At 25.9% G+C, this 26,036-nt stretch overlaps 1 protein-coding gene across 2 annotated transcripts in view; it reads left to right on the top strand.

Moving 5' to 3' along the window:
- Positions 1–1,172: 1,172 nt before the first annotated feature.
- Positions 1,173–26,036, top strand: part of LOC145849266 (RAF proto-oncogene serine/threonine-protein kinase-like) — a 38,425-nt gene continuing 13,561 nt past the window's right edge. The window contains exons 1-12 of one of the 2 annotated variants that reach the window (XM_082954415.1): positions 1,173–1,364; positions 3,455–3,559; positions 4,559–4,682; positions 5,345–5,511; positions 6,109–6,218; positions 7,609–7,735; positions 9,143–9,306; positions 17,395–17,473; positions 18,462–18,584; positions 18,718–18,742; positions 21,780–21,865; positions 24,383–24,486. In XM_082954415.1, coding sequence (XP_082810541.1) covers positions 1,215–1,364; positions 3,455–3,559; positions 4,559–4,682; positions 5,345–5,511; positions 6,109–6,218; positions 7,609–7,735; positions 9,143–9,306; positions 17,395–17,473; positions 18,462–18,584; positions 18,718–18,742; positions 21,780–21,865; positions 24,383–24,486 — 1,364 coding nt within the window. In that variant the 5' untranslated portion in view covers positions 1,173–1,214. Of the gene's footprint in view, positions 1,365–3,454; positions 3,560–4,558; positions 4,683–5,344; positions 5,512–6,108; positions 6,219–7,608; positions 7,736–9,142; positions 9,307–17,394; positions 17,474–18,461; positions 18,585–18,717; positions 18,743–21,764; positions 21,866–24,382; positions 24,487–26,036 lie in introns of both variants that reach the window. The other variant, XM_082954414.1, reaches the window with a different exon arrangement.

Raw genomic sequence — 26,036 nt, 5'->3', positions numbered from 1 at the left:
TAAAATTATGGTTAAAATAGACATTGAAAATAATATAACTTCAGCTCAATATTGGCGCGAATTCATGCTGGGTAAATACCAAATTTTGCAAGCTATATGTTTTCAATCAATTTAACTTCATTTCCCCTAAAATTATTGTTTTCTACTGCAGATTGTACAGCAGCTGAAATTTTTGAAAGTTGACATACATTTGCAATTTTTATATTGATCCAATATTTATATGTTTGTATTTAGTTTTATAATTCTCTCTAATTTCTATTTTAGTTTAAGATTTTATCAGGTGATGCACAACCAAAAGTATATTGTTTTTTTTAAGTATTAATTATGAATTTAATGTTTTAATACTTTTTAGCTATTTAGGTGTACTTTTCCATTACTTTTATTTTAAGAAATAAACATATGAAGTGTTTATATTATTTAATCACTAGAGAACAAATTTCACAAGGTACACCTAAATAGCTAAAAATTATTAACAACAAAAAAATTGTCAAGTAGGAGAAATTTATTTATACTCTTCCTTTGATTTATTATATTTTGCAATTGGCTTTCCTAGATTTAATTTTAAAACATTTTAGTGGGAATCCTGTAAATATTCTTGGTCAATCAAGCTGACTATTTTGCCTCAAAGAGGGGAAACCTTGCTATAAAAAACTGATATTTTTAACAGTTTTCATTAGTATCACAGAAAGTTTAGATTATGTAATAAATAACAATTATCCAAATGAAAATGCTTATTAATAGGAATACTAAAAAGAAATTGAATACACTATACAATAACTTTTTTTTTTAAGCCAATAATACAACATTTAAAATGCGTATGGTATGAATTTTCTTATGGCTTCAAATACTTGTGACCAATAGTTTTTAAAAAATCAATATTGTTTTTATTTATTATGAACATTTTAAGTTATTATAACACTTCTTATTTACTGGAAGTTTAATTTTGGGTAAATAAAGATGAATTTTAATCAAAATATTTTTTAATGAATGAATTGAAATAATTTTCCAATTTTTTTATTCAACTTTTAATTATCTGAAGGATTGTAATTTTATTTAAGCTAAATAGATTTATAGCAATAAGCAGCCAAAATATAGTCTTTATATTTATTATAAGTTGTAAGAAGTTTCAATTTAAGTTTAACAGTATTAACAGAATAAAATTACCAGGTCTATAAAATAAAAGTGTTTTGTGCTATATAAAAGTTGGAACTGAAATGACATCAAAACTAGATTTTCAGTCCAAAGCATTACCACATAAGAATGTTCAAAAAGATATTCAAAATTCTTCTTCAATTGCAGACCGAAATCTACTTATAGATTCATTTTCTAGCTTAAAAGTCCATGACAGTGATTTAGAAAACAATGTAAGTTTTATATACTTTTTTAAAGTTGAATATAAATTTATTAAAATAAATTAAGTAAATTTTAAATATTTTTATCTGTAAACATAATAAGATTATTATTAAAATAAAAAATTAAAATTATTAAAAATTTAAAACAGATCATAAAGTTTTTATATTATAAATTTGTAAAAATGTATTTTTATTGATTAAAAAAAGTTGTAGTTGTTGTTTGTGAAAATGTTTACTAAAATTCTATCTTCTCCAGTTTATAAGCAATTAACCTTAAATATTCTTTAAGTGTTCTTGCATTTGAAAAAAATTCAATAATTAAAAAAAAGTAATAACTCTATGACAAGTGAAAAAAAGATTTTTTTAAGAAAAAAAAAATTACACAAAAAATAGTTCACTAGTAATATTTGTTATTAATTGATACTAGACTTATAAAACTTGATAAATACTTGCTTAAAATTTGTAGAAAACAAATTATTTAGATTAGTCTTTTTTTTTTCTTTTTTTTTGGGTTTTCCAGAAAAAAGCTTTTTGAAACCTTCAACTAATTACACAAATTAAACTCGTAAAAAAATGCCTTGCTTTTAATGGTTTTAATGAAATTTTTCAGTAAAACACTATGAACAGAAGCAGTAGCTAAAGCAAAAAAGCCATAATATAAAGAGATATATTTTTTGTCAGAACTGATGCAAATCAAGATGCATATTGCTTGTAGGAGTTTGCATGCTACAATTAAAATGAACAGGCTCAAGGTGTGTACCTTAATTCTCTTTACAGAATTAGACAAATACAACTGTACCACTTCTAAATTTATACCATTAAGACATGGTAAAAGGATATTTTGACAGTTTTCAGTTTTACCTGTTTGTCTTTTTTTTTTGAGGAGGAAGGACAATGTAGACAAAGTTCTTTGAATTCTGTAATTAGAAGTAATTGAAATTTGTACTGAGTTTAAGGCCTATAGTAAGGTTTCACAGAATGGCCAACATTGCCCTCATACAAACTTTTCATACAAAATTACTTTTTTCTTAGAGTAGACAATGTCACTTTTTACTTTGAGTTCTACTGTCTACATAACAGCTTTAGCATTTGACAATTTGTTGGATGTAGGTGATGATTTTAACCACCAATAACTAATAAGATGTAGGTGATAACTCATTTTTTCCGTAAGTTATATAAAGTTTTCTAATGATAAAGGTCTGAAACTTGTTTTTTTATGTAAGATATTTTATACAATTTTAGCTTTTCTTTTTAAATTTTAGAAAATGTACTATAAGCTTCAAAATTTGGTTTAGGGGATCAGAGTTATATGCTGCAGTTTAGCCTTTTGTGGGCTGAACACATTGGCATACCAGGTCTGGCCCGCGGGCCTTACGTTGGCCATTCCTACACTATAGTGTGTAAAGGGAAAAGAAGGAATAAGGATACAAGGAATAAGGATACAAGAGGATATTGTAATCAATGTGCCCTTGGATAAAGCAGTTACCTTATATCATTAATATGCAATTGAAAAAAACATTTTATTAAAATAAATTAAAACAAATGTAGATTAATATGAATTAAACAACACAACAAACAAAAGCTAGACTAAAGCTATTGGCCATAAAAACATTAACAAAAAATAATATATTAAAGATAACTATAGGAATTATTAATTTTAATAATTGTTTTGAGGCAACTAAATTGACCAAGTTTTATATTTTTTGTATATACCAACTAATTAAATAACACTTATAACAACTCAACACAACTCACCACAATGGATTAAAATTCTTTATTGTACACATTTCAAAAAATATTTTTATTTAAATAAGAACTTGTTTATTTTTATAATACTTAGTTTTGCAACAAACTCAAAATGTTGTTTATTTTCTGAACTATTTTTATATTATTTTTCTTCTCTAAATCTAAATATTTTTATTTAGTAACAATGTTATTTAAAGAATGGTTATTATTTTTTTAGATACTTTATTTTTGTTTTTAAACATAAACATTTCGTTAAGCCTACAGTCTTAATTTTAATTATACCCTTATGCGTAGTATGTAATTATATTTTGAATGATTGAAGAGCTGTAAGATAGTTTTGTACTGTGTTTTTACAGATTAGGGATCTTAAGCAAGTTATAGACATGACTCAAAGTCTAATTGTTCAGCTTAAAGAGAAATTTTCACATTACAAAGACTCACCACCCCCAATTTATTATGAGGTTTGTTAAATAAAATTCTATAAGTCCTAACAAATAAAATTTAAAATGAAGTATGATAATTTTAAAATTCAATTAGTTTTATTATCTAGTGCTGGAAATTTAAGTGAAATGTTTTAAAACAAATTATATAGAAACTTAATATACAAAAGAATATAAAATTACTTAAAATTTTGCAAAAAAAAAGTTTACATAGGGTAATTAAATTTTTGTTGTTGAAGAAAAACTTCTTGTGTTCAAAAAATCTAAAACAATGTATTAGACTAAACTTATAGTAAAACAAAACATAAATGTATATTTAACTAAACACACATATTTAATATAAACATTAATATACAGTAAAATGAGCTACAGTGCAATTGTTTTGCACTTGTGACTAGTTTTTCTCGTTCTCTCCACCTTTTTGTCTCAAATCTAAACATATTTGCTTGACTAATTAAAACTTTGAAAAGTTATTCACAATTTTATCAATATTTTTATGAGTTTTTATTTTTGTTTTAATATCCTATCAATTATAGTATAACATTATTTAAATATTTTGAAAAAACTATATTAGTAAAATATAAAATTATAATATTACGGATTTTTTTTGTTGCATCAAAAATAACTGATATATAAAACAGTCTAATAATATTTTAAAATCAAGCACATGTGTACTGTTTCAACATAAATGTTTCTTGAAATTTATAATTAGACACAACAGTGTTTCAAAAAAAAAATCTTAATTAATGAATCGTCAAGTTCTATTTTATTAAATATTAATTAAGCAATATATATAACTAATCAAATGGGAAATGGATAAGTAATTTGACAATACAAAACTATATAAATGGAGCCTCAATAAAAATAAAAAAGTTTAACAGGTTGTTTTTAAAACATTAAAAGAATACATATATCATAAGTAATGTAATTAATCATAAGTTTTATCAATCAAAAACAGTAATTAAAAAAAATTAAAAATAAAGGGTTAAATAGATATAACAAAAAATACATAAACAATAGGAACATAGAGAGCTTCAAGATCGGTTGGAAAAACGAACTTTAGAATTAAATAATCTTCAAAATGAGCGTGATGATCTTACAAGAAGAAAAGTCCTTGATAGTAATGTAGTAGATACTACAAAAAGTTAGAAATTTTTAAATTCTTAAGTTGTACTTAGATTTATAAGTACTCAAATTTTATTGTTTCAAAAGTAACCTATTTTGGTGAAACTAGCTGACCTTTTAAAATGTATTCCTAAATATAAGTTTACCTAGATATTTTATTATTTTAATTAAATTTGGTTAAAAGTGCTCTATACTTTACGAATAAAGTAAAGCTATATATAGTAATGGTATAAACAAAAAAAAAGATTACAATTGTTTTATACTTAAAAATTATGCTTTTGGTGTTTATCATTCAATTACAATTAAAATTTAGAATATAAATAATAAAATTTATGATAAGATATAAAAATAATAATTTATTAATTGCCTATTTTAAAAATCACTGCATAATTCAAACAGTAGTAAATTTTATAGATAATATTATAAATCATTTAATTTAAACCTTTATATTTATTCTAGGCTGAAAAAATAGTGTAAGTTGATAGTGACTTGATAAACAAGTAAAAAATAAAGAAATACCTAAAAAAATAGTTAAAAGTTTAATAAAATACAACTAACCAATAGTTTATATAAATAATTTGTTAAGTTTTTATTATTTTTTATCAAGCTTTTGTTAGTTTTTTTCTTTAAGACTACTTAAAATAAATTCTATTAATAAATAATAACTTTTTACTCTACCAGTTTCTATCACACAGCCAGTAGAAGCAGATACATGTAAGCCTACCCAAAACTGTAATACTTCAAAAATGCAACAAAATAGCCTAGTTGAAAAAAAAAACGAAACACTTATTGTTGAAAAACCTAAACCGAAAACAATTAAGCTATTACTACCTAATGGTGCTGGCCATGTGAGTTATAAATTTTTAGTTTATTACATTTCTTAGTAAATGCAGTTATGTTTACAAAAAATGTGTTGTAAAACTATACAGAAAACATCAGCCTAAGTCATCAGGGTCTAAACATGACTGGACTTTTATGTGCTGTGTGACATAAGCTCAAAGTTTTTAAATAACAAGTTTTGGTCATAATATTTCGATCATCAGACTAAAGCTCTCTGTAGGCTGAGACCTGTTTTTTCTTATTGAAACTCGTCAGTCATAGCAAAAGAAAACTGTAATTTACAACTCTGTAATTTTGTTGATAACAAACTTTAAGCTAACTTATGGCATATGAAAAAAAAAACGTGGTCAAACGTGTCAAAACAATAAATTTGATGTTTGATGATTGAACATTACAGTTTTCTCTGGTAATGACTGAAAAGGCTAATAAGTTTCAATGAGAAGGTCTCAGTCTACTGAGAGTTTTAGTCTGATGATCCAAGTGATATGATCTAAATTTTTTTTGTTACACGAAATCACATAAAAGTTTTTATACTTTAGTTGTGAAGACAACAGCTTAAAAACCAAAAGGATGTGTATTTTAAATAGATCATTTTAAATATGCAGATTAAAGCTATTCAAGGAAATTCATTAAAAGAAGTAATTTTGAGATCTCCAAGGTTAAAAAAGTTGAGAGATAATCCTGACCAACTGGCGTTGTATGTGTGTGGAACTCAGTGAGTAATTTATATAAAAGTTAATATTTTGAAATTGTCACAATTTGTTTAATGGGTTGGTTAATACTAGTTTTTATTGTTATATAAATGTTTCATCAAAAAAACTTAACGACAAAAAATCAGTTTTCTAAGACCTTACCTGTTGTAAGTATGTTAGATAGCCAGAGTATCAACTAAAGTCTAAACTATATTGTTAAATTTTTCTTAAGTCATTTATGGCTTATCTACTTTAGAGTAAATAAATGTTATGACAACGTTAATCACTACAGTTATTTTTTTAACATTTAGAAATATTAGGGTTGCCAATAAACTTAGAATCCTGGAAAAACATGGAATTTTAAAATTTTAAATAAAGCCATGTTTTAACAAGTTGATCTTATTTTATAAAGTTTTTACTAAGCTTCAAGTTGCTTTTTACCGTTTTAAAAAATTCAAAATTTTGTTTGAGATATGACAGGTAAAAGTTGGGCCGCAAAATGGGTTCCCTATAGGAAGGGAAAACTAAAACAGCAAAAAAAAAACTATTTCATTTAAAATCTATCTCCTCATACATTTTTCAAGCAATCTTATTCAAACTTTCACAGTCTAATCTTTATACAATGACAAAAAAGTTTTACTTTGGAATTAAAAAAAAATTTAATAAAAATTTATTTTATTTGAAAAAAGAAAGACTTTTTTTTAAATTTTTGTAATATTTTTTTTATTTTTTATTATAATTAAAATTCATAAGTGATATTTATTTCTCATAATAAAGGAAACATTTCCTGAAATTTTGAAGAAGATTGCTTGAAAAATGAAGGAGAAGATAGATTTTTAGTGATTTTTTCAAATCTACAAGAAAATTGACCCCAAAAAGTTGCGGTCCATACGTTTGTATCGGAAACTTTTTACAAAAGATAAAATATCTCAAAAGTTAAATGAAATTTTTGAATTCTATAAAACCTGGCTTGTAGTTTGTACTTTAAGCTTTCAAATGAAAGCCAAAGTAAATTTTAGTATAAAAAAGTGTTTTACTCCCCCCCCTCCCTATGGACTTAACTACTTTAAATTTTTGTCGTTATTTCATTTCGAAAGTTAAAAAACCAAAAGATATAAAAAGTTTGATAATTAGAAAACAGTACCGCTTATATCTGGCATTTCAAATTTAAATAATTCTGAGTTATTGTGATATGTCGTTTTTAATAAATGTTTTTACTGTTATAATCTTCATTAAACTTTCAAAAAAACTTTTTATTATTTTATTAAATTTTGAGATAATTTTTTCAGTTTTGGCCCTTTTTAGTAAGATTTTTTATTGTCATTTAACCTAATATTTGTTATATCAAACATTATATAAACACATACTTTTTTGTATGAAAATTTTTATACTCATATTTAATATTTTTAAAAGTAAGGAGGTGGATATGAGCGCTGATTCAATGAACTTCGTGGGTTCGGAGCTAGAGTTACGAACAAATCATGAGGCTTACAATGAAAATACTAGAATTCCCCAAGCTAAGCACAAGTTTGAAGGCATTGTAAGTTCAAATTTTAATATGAATTTTAGTTATCAGTTGTATATTTTGTTATTTGCATGAAATAAATAGTTGAAGAAAATTTCAAAAAGTTGATTAAATTAAAACTTATGTTTAAATAAGTTTGTAATAACTGCTTATCATCCTTAGCTCTTTTGGATTTTCCTTTTGATATTGAGTTATTTTAAAATAAAGTACTTCATGTCATGGACTTAGTGTAATCTTTATTCTTAAAATACCACAGTTTACTGTTGAAATATTTATCTTATGAGTTAATATTTTACCAAAAAAAAAACCATCTTTTCTTTTAAAATTAATATTAAAACATATAAATAATTCAAACGTTTTAGTAAATTAGTTTTTGGTATATTTTAAAGCACTTTCGATCCAAGTTCTTCAGTAAAGTTTTTGGTTAACTAAATTATAACTCAATTATTATATTATAAACAAAACATGTAAAATTTTAGCTATCAAAGTAACGTAATAGTTGGATTAATTTTGCTGACTTAATATTGAATTTTAATTAAACTAGATCAGGGGTCGGCAGGTCAAAAAAGGAACGTTTTTTATGTGCACTCAAAAAACATACTTTAAGATAATTTAGAACAAAAAAAAATTAGACGATAGATTATTCTTTAAAGATAACACTGAAACTTTATTTTTGTTTTTTGAGAACGTTAATATATTTAACGCGTTAAAAAAAAGATTAATGCGGGCCGCAGTTTGCCGACCCCTTAACTAGATAGTTGATTAAAATATGTGTCTACTTAAATATATTAAACTTGTAAATATATAATTATACTAAACCAAATTTACGATATTATCAGCAAAAGTTCTGACAATTTAAATAACGACAGTTCAAATGCTGACAAATCAAATTACAATAGTTCAAGTTTCGACATTTTGAATTGCAACAATTTAAATTAAAACAATTAAAGTTGTAACTGAAATTTTTGCTCAGTTCTAATATTAACAAACTATAATTAGCCGTTATGGTTCTCTTTCGTGACATTCATACTATTGTATTTGTCAACATTTGCACTCTTTAAATTATGATTAAAAACAATCTTAAAATTTGAATACTTTAAACTTAGTTTTATTATGGGTAAATTAGGATCGAAGGATGAGGTCAAATTTTTTTTACAAATATAGACATTATCCTTGTTTGAAAGCTAAAAGTATACATTGTAACAAGAATGGGCAACGTATGGACTGCAAGCTGCATCCAGCCTGAATGCAAAAATATCTGGCCCACGATGTATTTTTTGACTAAAAAAAATTATGTGAAGCAGATAAAAATGATTTTTTTTGTAAAAAATATTTTAAAATATGCCCTATATTTTATTTTAAATACGTTGTAGTGCATAATAAATGATCATTTTATTGATCATTATATGATAAATTTTTCAGAGTTTCCGAACTTTTTTCCAAGTTAAAAGGCCAACTTGTGATTATTGTAACAAGCGTTTGATGTCAGGAATTACATGCAAGATGTGCGGCTTTAAACTTCATGAAGGCTGCAGGCATAAGGTGCAAGACTATTGTATCACAAGGCAACAAATCATCGAGCTTGAGTTTGTTTAATTAAATCTAAGTTAAATATAAACAAAATCTTAATTTATGAAATATTTTTTGTAAATATTTATAGATTTTAGTAATATTTATGTTAATTTATGTAAAAAATATTTTGACAACCTTTTTAGCCTTAAAACTGTTGTTTAATACTGGGTTGCCAAAAAACATTGATTTTGAGAAAATTTGAAAAAATACTTTGAATTTCAAACAAAAATCACTAAAAAGTATATAGTTTTAAAGAATTTTTTTATGTTAAGTGTTGAAATTTCAAAAAGATACGAAAAATCTACCATATACAAAAGTATCATTTAATTTTTTAAATTTAAAATGCTTTAAAAGTAGCTTTACAGTATATTTTCAACGTTGTCAAACTATTTAAATCAGCTCAGAACCTTAAATTTAATTTTAAACTAAAAATGGACCAAAAAACTTATTCTTTAAATTACCTTGAATAAATTTATAAAACCTGGAAAAAAAATCAAAAAAGCTCTGGCAACCCTGTTACTATTTTAATGAACTAACGTTGTTTGAAAAAACTTACAATAACCTAAATGGACGATATTGCAAGTATAAATTCTGATAAAACAAAACAATTTATCTTTATTACATGAGAAAACAAATTTTAATCTAGATATTAAATCAAAATAAAATTAAAATCTAAAATTCTATTTAGATAGACATACATAAACTGAGTAAAGAATACCTTTTTAAAATTTATATAAACACAAATGTATTTGGTATGAATTCCGGTTATGCTTATTGGTTTAATAGTACTGAGTCCTCAAATATGTGGTCTCCAAGCACTTAAGCTAATATGTCTTCGTTATTTATGAGTAGCTTACAATACTAAAGTTTCGAATAATTTGTCTTAATTTTATCTTTTATTCTAAAGTTGTAAACTATAACACACTTAAAATCGTTGGCAAGTAATTTTATTTATAAAATACGAAATGCTATATAAAAGAAACTGTTATAATTAAAGAACAAGTAATGTATATTGATACAATTTATGCAATAATATTTCAAGTAATTAACTGCTTCGTTTCTTACAGTTTGCTGATAAGTATGACTATTTTCGCGGTTTTTAAATTTTACTCTCTTGCGAAATAGTAGAAATTACTTTAGTAAGTAATTCTTTCACGTAACAAGTATCTTCAGTGAATGCTCGGCATCAGTTTACTATGAAATTTAACTCCTTATAATAAAAGGTCTATTCATTTGTTCTGCGCTTCGTCTTAGAAAATTTCACAAAATGTTTATTTTTGTATCTCTTTTAATTGTAGTTTTGAAACTATAATATAAAGTAATGCATGCCTTCGGCACATTTATACTTTTTACAACAACAACTAAAAAAAGTAAATAAGAATAATGAGCTATATGTTACCCAACTCTACATCCCATCCAGAATAGTTTAGGCAAAAATAAATAGTCATCTACAGGGAATTGAAAAACATTAACAAAATAGAACTATTAAAACCTTAAACAAAAGTTTAAACAGACTTAAATTTGAAAAAAATCTATAAGCAATAAAATTGTTTTAAAAATAAAGCTACAGTAAAGCACAACTTAAGGGCATAGAGTGTCTAACTTTTTTTTTTGCAAAAATTTAATACTTGCTTTTACAAAAACTTTAAGATGCTTTTTACAGAACAAAAATAAATCTATTAACTTTTGAGATATTACAAGTTTTGTAAGAAATGTCCATACAAAACTGTATAGAATATAGATTTTTCATGGCTTATTTTCTCGAAAACTCAGCAAAAATTTATCTTCTCCTTACTTTTTCGAGCAATTAAATTCGAACTTTTTAGGAATCGTTCTTTTCAGTGTTACGAACAACTTGAAAGAAGCGGTTTTTTGAAAAAAAAAAAAAAAGTTAATGATCAAAATTAAATAAAATTCGAATTTATTTGTTTATTTTTTGTAAAAAAAGTTAATTAAAAATTTAAAATATGGTGGCTGCAAGTTGTTCGAAATTTATTTAAGACTACTCTGAGAAAATTAAAAAGCAACCGCTCAAAAACTTAAGGAGGAAATAAATTTTTAGGTAAATAGCCTATTTTTGCCTTTTTAGTTTGCGTCTTCCATAAAAAACCTATTCAACTTTCTAACTTTAATCGCTTAAATCTCAAGATTTACTTCAAATTTTAACAAGCTGTAAGAGGTAACTGGTAGCTTTATCAATTATGTAAAAATTAAGACTAAAGTTCGAAAAAAGTGTTTAACCTTTTTAATTGTTACCTTAACTGTTACGGAGTACCTCACTCTGAAGCTTACCTGAAGCATTAAAATATCTTAACCTACTTTAGGAAAATTGCGTTTAGTTTTTCTTAAAACTTCACAAGTAAAAAGGTGCTCCTTCTCTATCTCACTTGGTTCACCGTTAGAATGTTTATTGAAATTGTCTACAGAATAACAAAATCCTTAGAAGCTCCCTGTTTCAAAGTTTAGTTCTACAATGTTTGCAAAACATGTAGCCGGATGAGTTTTCCGCTGACATTATGATCTACAAATTTTCATCTTTATACACACGCGTAGGTTAATATTAAGTGGTGTTCAATCGCAGTAAAGTAATTATTCTAGTTATACAGATAAACCTTTAATCAAGTTATTAGGATCTTCGGCTCACGATGATCAGTCCGTAAATTAACTTAGAGTTGTTTTTCTCAATAACATATGTGAAATAATACTTAAAATTGATAATATTTTCTTAAAAGGAGTAAAGAGTAATAAAATAAAATCCCTTATAATATGATAGACTTGTACATGAAAAAATACTTGTGTTAAAGGCACAGGGGATAAGACACTTTTTTTACATGTTTGTCTAATATTGAAGATCTTTAACTTAGCCAACAGTTGCTCTTTACGATTTCTTATAATTAAAATTAGTTTTTGAGATATGAGGGGAAAAAATCGTGAAGTTTAATAAAATCCTCAAGGAATGGCCAAGTTAAAAAGCAAAAAAAAAAATTGAAATGTATTTTATTACAATTTTTAATGTTTCTCAATTTTTATGAGTGTAGTATTAAGTTAATAATAAAAAAACCTTATTGTAGGAGTTTTTTAAGTTTTGAAAGAAAAAACTTAAAAAAAAATAATTTTCCCTTATCTTGAAATTTTTATTATCCTTTTTTTTTAATCTTTACAATAGCGATTTTTCTTTTAATGTTATAAAGATTTCCTGAAAATTTGATGTCAATAGATTAAAAAATGAAGGAGGAGATGAACTTTTAGTGAATTTTTAAATTTCTTACTAAATAGATTGTGAAAAAGTTGCGGTCCATACGTTTTTATCAAAAACTTTTCACAAAAATGACTATATCTCAAAAATTAAATAAAACTTTAAAAATTTTAAAAACTGAGTTATGGTTTATACTTTAAACTTTGATATAAGCAGGGTTGCCGAAAAACCTGGAGTTTGACAACTTGGCAAAAAAAGCCTGAAATTTGAAAAAATTTGAAAAAAATAAACCTTGAATTTCGAAGAAAAATCACTAGAAAACCTAAAACTCTAAACTATTTTTAAATGTTATAACCTTCTGATTCTATTATTGACATTCTAACTTAGTCTATAATGATTCTAATACTTACTTAATATATAATCTTAATATAGACCAGAAAGTAAATCTTGAATTTAATCTTAGTGATTTCAACGTATACTTCACTATATAATTTTAATAGAGAACAAAATACGATACACTAATTAGATTAATTTCACTTACATAATTACTTTCTATTAATACTAAAAGTATAGGTTCGGCACTCTAAATTTATTTTACAATGTTAAACAATAAGCAATAAAAAATAACACTCACACGCATGCAAGTCAGAGCTCGATGGTTTGTTTGCAAGGCAACTTTTATTAAATGTGTTAGCGTTTGTCTGGTCCTCAGCTATTCTTACTGAAGTCAGAGCCAAGCTAGGACTTGAAGCGTATGAAACGTCTAAAAGTCCGCTATGGTTTAACTACAATAGAAGTTTCAACTAGAAAAACGGTTGTTAAAAAAAAACGAGCTGGAAATCAATACAGGTCGAAATATACACTTGCGCTTCCGTTTTTCGGCGATTCTTACAGGAATAAAATTCACTGTAAAAGTATAAAGCTCGAAAAATGGTTGTTGCAATCAACGAAAGCTGGAAAGTGAAATGAATTACACTTGCTTTCTTTTCTCAGCGGTGTTTATTGAAGTTAGTGGACTACAAAATAAGTGCAATGCTGAGCAACAGTCGCTAAAAAACAACGAAAGCTGAACGTATATATTCGCTAAAGCACAATTTAAGTGATATTAAATGTGATTCTAACAAAAAATAGTGAAAGCTGGTTCACTAAAAATCTGAAAAGTGCCTGCTAAAACAAAAGAGCGTTTGCTTAATTGTAACGAATTGTAACTATGCTTGCCAACAATGTTAGCTAGCCGAAACAAAAGCGATAAAGAATGACCCTGCAAATGCAAAGCGCACTCGCTTTAAACAAAAAGCTGCGACGCTTAACTACGACAGAAGTTTTAACATTCTACTCAAGAATATTCAAAAACTATAAAAAAACTCCCCTTTTGAGCCGCGCTCGGCTTTATATAGTGTTAAGCTAGATTAGGGGTGGACAACGTGCGGGCCGGATCCGGCCCGCGAGCGAAGTGACAGGCCCGCAAAGGGTCAATATTACAAAATAGTATAAAACTTTGTATCATATTTTTACAAAACAAACCTGTAAGAATTTGACTTTAAAACATGATAAAAAACTTCTTTATAAGTTAATGTGTACTTATAAATACACCATTTTGTCTTAATATTTTGTGTTGTTGTAACAAAGTCGGAATATCTTTTTGTCAAATTACCCAAAACAAAGTGCTTTTTTAAGTACGATATTTTACATACGTACCTATGTCAATTCTATTTCTAGACATTATTTAAACATCTGACATGTCTCAATCTACATCTTAAGTAGTCAGATATGAGAAAGTTTTGTGACTTTGAAAGGTTTAAAAAACTGATTAACTGTATCCATAAAATTAGACTTCGGCCGGATCCGAAACTTTTATTTAAATTAGAATCCGACCGGATCCGGATCTCAACTTAAAATTAGCATCCAGTCGGATTCGGTTCTAAAAAGTCATTATTCGGCTGGATCCGGTAAATCGCTAATTCGAAACGCTCCGGCCCGCAAAAGACTAAATTTTTCCGGGTCCGGCCCGTTGATTTAAAAACGTTGCCCACTTCTAAGCTAAAGTAAAAAAAAACTCTTTTCTTTTTTCATCTCGGAACAAGCAGATAATACTTACAATGAAGAGTAACAAATTTTTGATTAGATACGAAAAGTATACCATAAAAATAATAACATTTTTGCATCATTTGAATTTTTTTTCATTGAAAAACTAATTTAAAGTAGCTTTTCAACGTAGTTATACTACTTGAGCCAATTTTTTTTTTACCTTAGGTCTAATTTTATAAATGGACCAAAAAACTTTTTTTTCTAAACCTGTAATATATTTACAAAATATATTTGGCAACTCGGTATAAGAGTCAAAATTTGTTTTTTTAATGCTCTTATTAGGCATACTTTTACAGAAATTTAAACTTTTTTATTTATAATGACGTCATAAACAAACAAAGCATGTAATTTTTAATTGTAGTATAGTACTATTTTAAATTTAAAAAGCAAATTTAGCCCTTCAGTTTAAAAGTAAACTAATTAAATTTATTTTTACTCAAGTTTATGCACATTAATGATAAGTCAGAATTATGAAAGCATGTTCAGAAATACACAGTTTATACATTACAGTTGACTTAATAACTTTGCTGTTTATTTGCATTTGTTTACATCAGATTTTAGCTTGTTTAAAAGTTTTAAACTCAACCTCGAAGCTTTTAATTACTATACATTTTAGATTTAAACTCCTAACAGTTTTTTTATTGATTTTACTGTTTATTAGATGTTATTTACAAGACTAAACCTTATTTCTGACATATAAGTTTTTATCCATATACTCATTGTAGAATTGTAGTACGAAACATATTTGAGTTGACTGTAGTTAACTTTTTTGTTAAGATGGCATTATATTATTTAGAGAGAGAGCTTTAACTTGTAGTGAGCGTAGAAGAGCTGCATCCTATTATAAAATTTCATCTTAATCATAAAGATGTTATTGTCCGAACTGAGTTAATTTACAATAAAGAATCACACACATCTGACGTTTTTTGATCCAGAGCTATTTAAGTACTTTTTAAAACCCACTAAAAAAGTTCTAAGTTTGTGTGCTTTTGTGGCAAAAGACGATGAGTACTCTCTGTGTTCACTACCAGCAAACATACATTATTGGTTGTAGAGGCTTCTTCTTAAATATAAATGAAGACTTTGTTGTTATACTACAATTAATCACTGAAAGGTCATTTGGCATTGCTAATTGTTGAATTGCTATCTATTAAGGTGAAAATTAAGGTTGGAACTTACCAGATACACCATTTCATGGTAGTTGACGTTGGAAGCAATCTAAAGTGGAAGCATCCGTCGAAGTATGATCTTATAAATTTGTAACTAGGTTCTATTCTTAGTGTTGAATGATGGTGATAAATTAACTTATGCAAGATTTACTACTTGTTTACTGAAAAATCATACTTAAACAGTATCATTAGTAGAAGAGCTATGTTTCAAAGTGGAACGGGTCACATTTACACGGAATAAATTTTGCACGAGCTTTAAATATTCTAGTTAAGAACTTAAATATTAAAAAAAAATCTTTGAAACTTTGTTTTCCAATAAATTAGAAAACTGTTTGCTTATTTATTATAAAACTAGACTTTTTAGATTAATATAGAATTCAAAAGTGTCGCTCGTGCATTTCTGACACTTACCCGTTTCAAAGACCGGTAAAGTATATTTTTTGACAGTTTTTATAATTTATATTTCCTTATTTGTTTCAAATTTATTTTCCTTTAACCTTTTTCATGCGTCAGTTATTTTACAATACTATTTTTTTAAATTTTGCAGTGATGTTAGAATTTATTAAAACAGTGCAGTGTTGTAAGTGATTAGTACAGTACAGTACAATCTTGTCAAGCAAAAGTTATTATTTTTTGATATTGTATTATTTTTTAATACAGATTTGAATAATAAATACTCAGGTGATTTTTTACATTTATAACTTTAATGTTTTTTGAATTAAATATTTTATTATAATACGTGCATCAGGGTTTCCTAAAGTGAGCCTTGACAAAAGCTTAGGGGCAATGAGGTCATAATTCGAAACTTACACTAGATATTCTGGATGTGATAATGAACAGCAAAAAAAGAAAAGGTCTAAGGTGTTTTCCATGGTAGTTTTGAAACTTACACTAGATATTCTAGAGTTGATGAAGCTTAAAAAAAAAGGTCTTAGGTAATGGTAGTTTTTTGAGTAACCTTGTTGGAGGGGGCCATAGCTTTTTCAGTTTCTAAAAAGGGGGCCTTTTGAAAAAAGTTTGGGAAATCCTGATCTACATTATACATTCTAAAAGTACGTAAATAGAGCTAAAATTACATCTTACAATAAAAATAAAATTTTATATCAATTACCCAGCTTTACTTTCAAATTTGCAAAAAGTACCACATTAATGGTAATTTTTTTTTGTGGTTATGTTTTCATAATGCATAAAAAAGTATTTGAAATGTCTGTAATTACGTGCTTAATAATATAAGCTTACATTTAAGACATAAGCTGTAAAATTAAGACCATTATAAGTAGCTTTATTACTAAGTAAGTCAAAAAAGCAAAAAATATGAGTTTTTTTAAGGTATTTGAACATTAAAAAGTTTAAATTAATGCTTTTTTATTAATTCGTATTAATAAAAACAAAACACATCTAAATCCTACCAGTCCATGCAAGTTTGACAACATGACCAAAAATATGTTGTACTCCTTACTCAACTTTATCTGTAAGGGACTTATCGTGTTTAACACTTTATCTTTTACACTTTAAGTTTATGCTTATAATTTATAACTGCTTAGATTAAAATATAAGTCTAATTACAGGTTAAATGTTGTATTAAAGAAGGTAAATTATAAACATGTTTATATTCAAGTTTTGAATAAACATTATAAATATTACATTAGAAAAAAGAATATAATAGGAATGGCTAAGAACTCACCAGATGAAGTAGCTCATCAAAGTAGTCATCAAGAGTGGCCGAATGTTAGTTTTTGTTTTAAAAAGTTTTCTGATGTTGTGCATAGGAAATTAAGTAAAAACTTATTAGTTTATTCTATACTTTGTGTTTAAGTTTTTATTATGTTAATACATGTAAAAATAGTTTTAAAATATAAAAATAAGTTTAATAATTTTCTGTTTGTTACAACTAAAATAATAATTAAATTATATATTTTACAAGTAAAGTTATACTTTTACTTTGCCTAATGGTCTAGTTTAGTTAAATATTAGTTTAAAACAACCTCTAAAACTAAAACCAGTAAACTTTTGTAAGTTTAAATTTTTCTTAAGGTTTTTTTTTTGTAATACTCTTGTGGTCAATTAAATTAACTTTTTTTCATTTAAAGTTTTTTATATTGGCCTCTCACGCTGTTCTTATTAACTTTGTCACTATTCTCAATGATCACTTTTCTCAATGAAAGTTTTAATTAGTTCTTTTCGATTTATATTAGTTGTTAAAATTGCGCACTTGCACACACATTATTAGTTAGAACTAAAACACTTGGAGGATTTTGTAGGATTAAGATTTTAAAATGGGCAAGCTAATCTTAATTTGTAGTTGTTAGTATTAGTTTTCATCACGTTACAATAATTTTATTTTTTATAACTTTCTATAATACATATTATAAAGGAAAAAAAGCCAATTTGAATTTATTTTACAAAAGGTTTAACGTGTATTTTTTTACTTATCTGCTTTTAAAAATTATAAGTATAGGTAGATTTTTTTCATACTTTCTTGATTAACTTTAATTTAACTTTCTATTTTTTTAAGAGCTCATATCTTTTAATCTTTTTCTATATTTTTTACATCTCAAAAATGTTTAGTTTTTGTTTATAATTCTGTGAAGAGCACTTAAAAGATTAGATTAGAAATTACTAACTTAACCAGCTTGGAATATTGGTAGATTTCACTACCTTTGACTTTTACTAATGTTTTATATTAAAATTAACTACTATAACTTACATTCACTAGGGGGAACCTAACAAATTAACTGTGTTGTATCCTAGAAAAAGAGCGACCAGTCAACCTTCACTTCATATAGATTCCGTTGCATCACCTGTTGGGCAGTCAATACACGATCAACAGGCCGAAGAAGTAAGTAAATTTCAAATTTGTTTTATTTTCTTAAAACTTTCTTTTTGTTTTAAACATTTTTCTTTTGATCTTGGGTTTTATAACTTAGCGTGAAGATGTTATGTGAATTTTAATAAGTCATAATATTTTACAGAGCCCAGAACCACCTTACAGTGCTGGTGAGTTTTTTAGTAGTACTTCTTGTTACAAAATTATTAAGTTTTACTGAATTAAATATTTTTTAAAGTATAACGTAAAAATTTTATTATAGAATTTGTTTTTTTTTCGGTAGTATTTTTTATTTGTTTAGTATTTTAAATATGAAGTAGCTTTGCCACTATTTTTTATTTTTTAGACATTGTATTCAGCAATTTTTTATATTTTTACTACTTTACTTTAAACTTCTTACAATAACAAGTTCAATGTTATACTTTGAAAAACTTGCATAATAATGTTTTATAGTGGCTGTGAAACCCCAAGTTCTGCTAATGTACATATATTTTAAATGTTCTAAGACAGAGTAATTTAAGGAGTTTGTAAAAGTTAAATTTTGAAAATTTTATTTTAATCTTAATTACTATCAGTTCTGAAAAGCTTTAAAACTTTAACGATCAAGAAACCACTTAAACAAGTTTCAACCAAATTATTAGACCTTTACTCAAGTTTTACGTCGGTCAATCACAAATTTGCATCACCTGATCAAATTTTAAATACCGCCATTCAAAACCAGCATCTCTCTTCATTTTTTTTTGATTTTCACGGTGACCATTTTAATGGAGATTTTGAGATGGTTGCAAGAGCGGGAAGTCATGCTACCCTCTCTCGGATGCGAAACCATGGAAGTAGAAAAGGGTCCATTTCGTTACAACTACCTCTTAGTATGAGAAAGTTTAACCAAGGTTATCTGCCATTTGCTGGTTTTTGGCTGTAAGATTGGTAGTTTACAAGTGTAATTTCAATTAATTTGTTTCAAAATATTCATGATTATGAGCAATGATTAGTTACAAAATGATCATGTTTTAATTGAAACTTTAATTTTGTCAATTTTGATTGTAATTTTAGCCCCTAGTTGCAGTAGCTTGTTTGTGAATCATAATTGGTTTGCTTTGAATAATTTTTAATTATTTCCTGATTAATTCAACAAAATGTGATTGAGAATTAGATGGTCCCTTATTTATAGGTAAATTAGATTATAGTGTTGTAATTTTAGACCTTATGTCTAATTTTTGTTTTTTCAGTATATTTTGCTCAATTTATAAATTTTTAGACATTTTTTAAAGTATTTATAATCCCTATGAGCATATTTGTTTTCTAATTACAGTTATAAAATTTAAAACTTTATAAAAAGTTTATTACTTAGTAGAATAAGAATTGTCTTTTTAGGAATTACTAAATTTATTATTTAAAAAAATATTTATGTATTTTTAGTTTAGAAAATAGTAAAGTTTTAACTTTGTCTCCCTACCGTCATTTTAAATGGTATTATTTTAATTATTCTGCATACTTTATAAACTATGTAATTTATATAAAATAATACCGTATTTTAAATAGTTTTAAAGTTAAGTCACAAAAATAGATGCTTTTAAAATTAATATTTATTATAATTTTTAAGTCACCAATCATATCGAAATAAAAATTTTAAAAGAACTTATGCGAACTGAAAATCTAGTCAGATCCGGACTGCAAGCCGTACGTTTACAATCCCTAATCTATGTCAAAAAATTAAACTAAAGGTTTAAATTGTATGTCTTAAATCAACTTATGTAGTTTTAGTGATATGATTTTAAAACAGCTTTATTGAAAAAACATGTTTTTTAGTTTTTTTAAATGTAGTGATCTATCTAAAACATAAAAAAAGACCTTATATAATTAAGGTTATTTAACTAAATTGCCACTATGATAACAATGTTTTACCTGTAAAAGATCTTCAGAACTTACAATTGACAATTTAAGATGCTGAAGAACAATAATTTAAGACAATACAACTAGAAAAACATTAATCATTACAATATATAATTAGCTTACGTTAAATAAAAACACATTTAAAATTGAAAGGAAACCAAATTTAAAAAAGGTAAAATAAAGATCTAATAAAATTAATTAAAAATCTATATAAAATAAGAACACGCGAAAAAGCACAAAAGTAGCTGAATGTAATCAAAAATAGTTAGATCTTGAATGTGGACATACAGATGTTACTTCATTTCTTATATTTAATGGTTTCTTTTTGTAAGTTTCGGCAATCAACACTCTTTCTCAATTGCATATAGTAAAATTAACTGCTGCTGTCTTAAGAAAGTTTTAAAATTGTTTAGTTAAACTTAGTTTGAATAGCGAATTTAGATAAAGCAATTGATTGGGTTTTTTTAAATATTACTATTTTTATGTTGTAACCAACGAGTTTTTAAGAAAGACCTTTTAAACCTATATACTCATTTTAGATATCTTTAGTATCTTTTCATATTCTCAACGCAATAAAAAACGTACACAAATAAATATAAACGATAAGATAACCAAACACATTCGTGTTGCAAACAATTTTTAGATACTTCGAAATTCAATAACAAAATTCTCTTACTTTCAAGCAGAGTCTAACAAGCTGAAATATTTTAAAGAGCTCACTGTTTTATATATAAAACTGAGAATAGTTTTTTCTTTCTTACTAATGATCTTGAAAGATGTTTATTTACCTAAACTAAACATACTGTTCTTTCTTTCCGCCTTAAATAAAATGCGCTTTTTTAAGACAGTAGTTACCTATGAAACTTTTTCTTTATTACAATTCTTTGTTCCATCTTTTTTTTTTCAGCTATTGCTTTAAATGTACTCTTATATACTATTTGTTTTAATTCCAACTTATGCATTTTTTCTATAATATTAATTGTTTGTCACAATCTTCTACTATTTAATTTATAAGTACTTTTTTTTTCAACCTAAAACAAGTTTAAACTTAAAACACTTTTATTTATGAATAAATTCGGAGAATATTACGATTAAATGTTACAAATCGAAAATTGATACATTTATTGGAACTAATTAAAGTTATACACTTTTAAAGACATAAAAAATATAATAATAGCTTTTTTAAGTTTTCATCTACATTTTTCTGAACAAAATTGTTTCCCATATTTGTTATAACTAAATATTAATGTTTCATTGACTATTCTTTTAATGATTTTAAAAGGCGTATATATCAAACAGGTATTTCATTCACAGACTCGGAAGCACCCAATGTTGTCATAGAGACTATAAATATACCCTCTCCTCATGTCAAACTACGACCGACCTCAACTGTGACAAGTGTAAGTTTATCATAAGTTATGTATTTTATTAGTCATAGCTTATGAGGTAAGCTTTTAACTACAATGTACTATATTTTTACTTTTTGAGGTAGGTTACTAAAACTAATGCCAACTTTGAAAGCTTTTATGGTATATAATATTATCCAACTATAATTTTCACATAATTATAATTTTTCAATAATATGCCAATTATAAAACAAAGTTATAGGTCCGAAAAAATTCATGATAATTTAGTACTTCATAGAGAGATGAGGAAAAAGTATTTTCACCAATTAAGTATTGAAATGTATGTACTATAAAATTTATTTTGTAGACAAATTTTAGCTGAAAAAGCTCTTCAGTACAAATAAATCTGAAAAAACGTTTAAGTCATATATAAGATAAGATTGTTAGACACGAAATCTTGTAGTTAAATCAAACTAAAAAATTATATTAAATAGTTAAATTACAAATTAAAAAAAAAAAAAAATAAAACTAACAGGTTCATGTTTAGTATTAAACTATAATTCATGAAAGTTTTTGAGATATTGACATGTGAAAATGACATGCGTACAAAAAAATTGTTTTTGATTTTCAATGAGCTCTGCTTGTGTATATCTTTAGGATTTAATTCCCTATTGATTATATTGATAACATATGACATATAATATTGGTATTAACGTGTATATTTTTTTATCAAGTTCTTGTTTAGATAACTTTTCTTTTTTTTTACTTTGTCCTTATCAAATGTTTTTTTTTTTTTGACGGTGATCAAAATAATATATTTTAAAAAAGTAAAAGGGATACAGGATTAAAAATAGTTGGTTATTTAAAGATAAACTAGACTTACAATGTTAAAATTAAATTAAAAATGGTATAAGTTTTATAAAGTTTACTGTTTTATTTAAAAGTTGGGAAGAATGTTATAAAATTGTTCTGTAAATTATACTCCTTATATAATGTAGTTATTTGTCTGATAACAATTTTTATCCTTAAGCTATAAATAAAATAATGTTAGATAAGTGGTTTCTGGTCATTAGGTTTCTGTTCAATCATCTTTGGTATAGAATTTTGAAAACAGTCAGTAAAGTTTAATAGATTTAGGAATAACAATTTTTTATTACAGTTTAAAACAAGTTTTAATGTGTAATGAAAAGAAGGAAGAAAAACAAATAAGTAACAAACAATAAACTAGTTATCAAGCAATCGAATGTGCATTAAATGAACCAAACTTAGGAAAACATATGCCAATAAGGTGCAAGAAGTTACCCTTGGATATTTATATTACATCATTTTACTTAGCAAACAATAGAGAATTATAATTTTTTGTAAACTTTTGCACTAAGGTCAATAAAGTTAGTAAAAAGTTTCAAGCCGTTGATTTGTTTGTGCTTGAAGTTAGTTCTTTTCTGGGTACTTTTTGTTATAATTAGTGTGAATAAATTTTAATTTATAGACGTTTCGTTTATACAAAAAAAAAACTGACTAATGCTCTTTTCAATTAATTGGATCTGACAGGAAGCGAATTTTTTTGAAATTATGATTCAGCTAGGTCCGGTAGATCATAGTTATGATTGTACTAGAATAGCCAGGCCAGAATCATATACCAAAAGTTAAACATATAACAGTGTTGTTCTATGATTTATGTACAAAATAAATTAGGCTACTAAATTTATTGTTAAAAGTATTACAACACATCAAGAATAAAGTAACACTATATACGTACGTATACAAAAATTCAAACAATCTGAAGTTCTAAAAACACAGTTCATTAAAAAAATTTTAAGAATAATATTTAAATACAACTTGAACTTTTTTGTTAGAAATTACAAAACTATTTGTTTTTTGTTCAAGATTAACAGTATCTTTAAAACTAATTCAAAACTGCTAAAGTATATCCTAGTTTTAACAGCAAAAAACTGGTTTAGCTTAATCTATTATTTAAGTGTTAACCGTTATACAGCAAGAAATACTTTTACCTCACCTATTTATGACGTAATGATTTTAATTAAGCTAACTTTTTTTTTTTGTTCTTAAGTCTATTTTTTAAATTGGCAGTATAAACCAGGGTTGGATCCGATCTGTCAAACATAAGCTACATATGAATTTGACCAAATAATATTTTTTTTATTCTCTCGAAAACCTAAGAAAAAAGTTTATAATTAATTTATTTTGTCGGTACTTCTTGGTATTGCATAAAGCATAACTATTATGCTTATAACTTTTTATACATACCTGCCAAACATTTTGTGGAGTAGCAATAAAAAATGTACTGTGCAGGAAAAACTAATCAGTAACTTATAAGTCTACAAAAAACAGTTATTTAATTTTATTTTAGATTATGAATTTCTGAAATTATTAAATAATTTTTTTATTTATAGACAATTCTTTTAAATTTTTTATGATGTATCTGACATTAAAAAATTATTTTTGAAGTGGTTGGTATATAGACTTGTTTCGTTAGAAAAATAATCCAGTCATTATTTCAAAGCTTTTTTAAAACTTGTTTGAGTAATTACTGAGAACCTTTATCATTAGAACGTGCAGTCACGACGAGATTCTAATGACGATTGGGAAATTCAACGAGAAGAAATTAAGTGGGGTGAAAAAATCGGTAGTGGTGCCTATGGAGTTGTTTATAGGTATTGTTTTTTTTTTCCTTAATTAGAAATGATGTTTGTATTTTAATAGGCTACAGTGTATGATATAGATTTTTAATTAGTGTTTTTACAAATGTCTTTAAATATCAATTAATTAACTTTTAATCATATTTCAACTGAACAGATAAAAGTATGTATTTATCATCTTTTTTTTAAAGTATGGTATATACTATACCCCCTCTTATAATTTTTCCCGGGTTTGAAACTGGCACTAAGCTCTGTAAAATCTTTTACAAAGCCTACTGCTTTAGGAGAAGCTAAGGGTTCAGGAGTAAACCCCGAGGAGAATAAGACAAAAATTTACATAAAGATTATCAATTTTTTATTACTTGGGTAAAGATCTTTAACATTATGTAGTCAATATATAATAGATATAATCTTTTCAATTAAGATGCAAAAGTCTTATTTAGAAGCTAATCTTAAAGTTGCGTATGTGGTCTTTTACTGTACTAAAAGTCATTCCGGCTGCACTTGCATCGATGACAAGCCTCTACTGAGTCAGCCTTTTTTTTTCATTGTGTAGAATGGGATTCTGCTGAGTTGGTATTAACTGAATTTCAACATTTTTATATCCTGATTGTCTGTTTTGGAGAGGTCGCTTCACTTCGTAGGTTTTTTGTTGAGAACACATCATGAAAAGGGTCAGTTACCAATTATAATCATCTTTGACATAAGGATGGACGTCAGGGGTCTGTAGGAAGGGAGACTTCAAAGAGTTAACCGAATTTGTAGCACTGCGTCATATACCTACAGTTATTTTGTGCTGGTGCGCTTGAGTGAGTCTATTTATTTTTAGTTTTTACATCCTATTTTTAACCGTTACTCTGACTCTAACAGTGTTACCAAAAGTACTGTATGTATATGAAGCAGTCAAATTGTTGCCATTAGTAGTGCTATAAATTCGGCTAACACTTTGAAGTATCTCGGTAGGATGAATTTTCGTATTCCTCACTATAACCACCGCTTTCCTTAAGCTGAGCAGCCGTCAGCCAATAAAGTATTGTTCCGTAGCAGTTTTCTTTCCTCATTAAATAAATGGGAATTAGTTGTATTAGCAAAAAGTAAACTTAAAATTCGTCACCTGGAAAATAGAAACATAAAAAGAGACCCATTCATAAACTGAGAGTTAAAACTTGCGTACTGCGACCACTGGTATGAACTCTGAGTTAATTTACCACACTACAGGGTTACCAAAAAAATTTGAAACCTAGAATTTGAAAATATTTGCAAAATAAAATAAAAAAACCTCGAGTTTGAGAAATTTTGTAAAAAACCTGCAATTTTAAACATTTTTAAATGTAAAATTATGAAATTTAAATTGTATAAAAATTTAAAATAAACAAAAAACTTGTCTTTCTAAAGTGAATTTAAATTTTCTATAAGACACGTTTAAGTTAGGGTTAAAGTATCTTTTTACTAACTTTATACCATTTAAGATAATTCTTTACCTTATACTTAATTTTAAACTAAAAACTGCCTAAAAAACTTCTATCTTCAAAAACCTGGATGAAATTCAAAAAATATTGAAAACT

This window comes from Thalia democratica, chromosome 1, assembly GCF_965202585.1.
Source record: "Thalia democratica chromosome 1, ktThaDemo2.hap1.1, whole genome shotgun sequence".
NCBI lineage: Eukaryota > Metazoa > Chordata > Thaliacea > Salpida > Salpidae > Thalia > Thalia democratica.
Note: the sequence above shows the minus strand (reverse complement) of the source record. Positions and strands in the feature narration are given on the sequence as shown.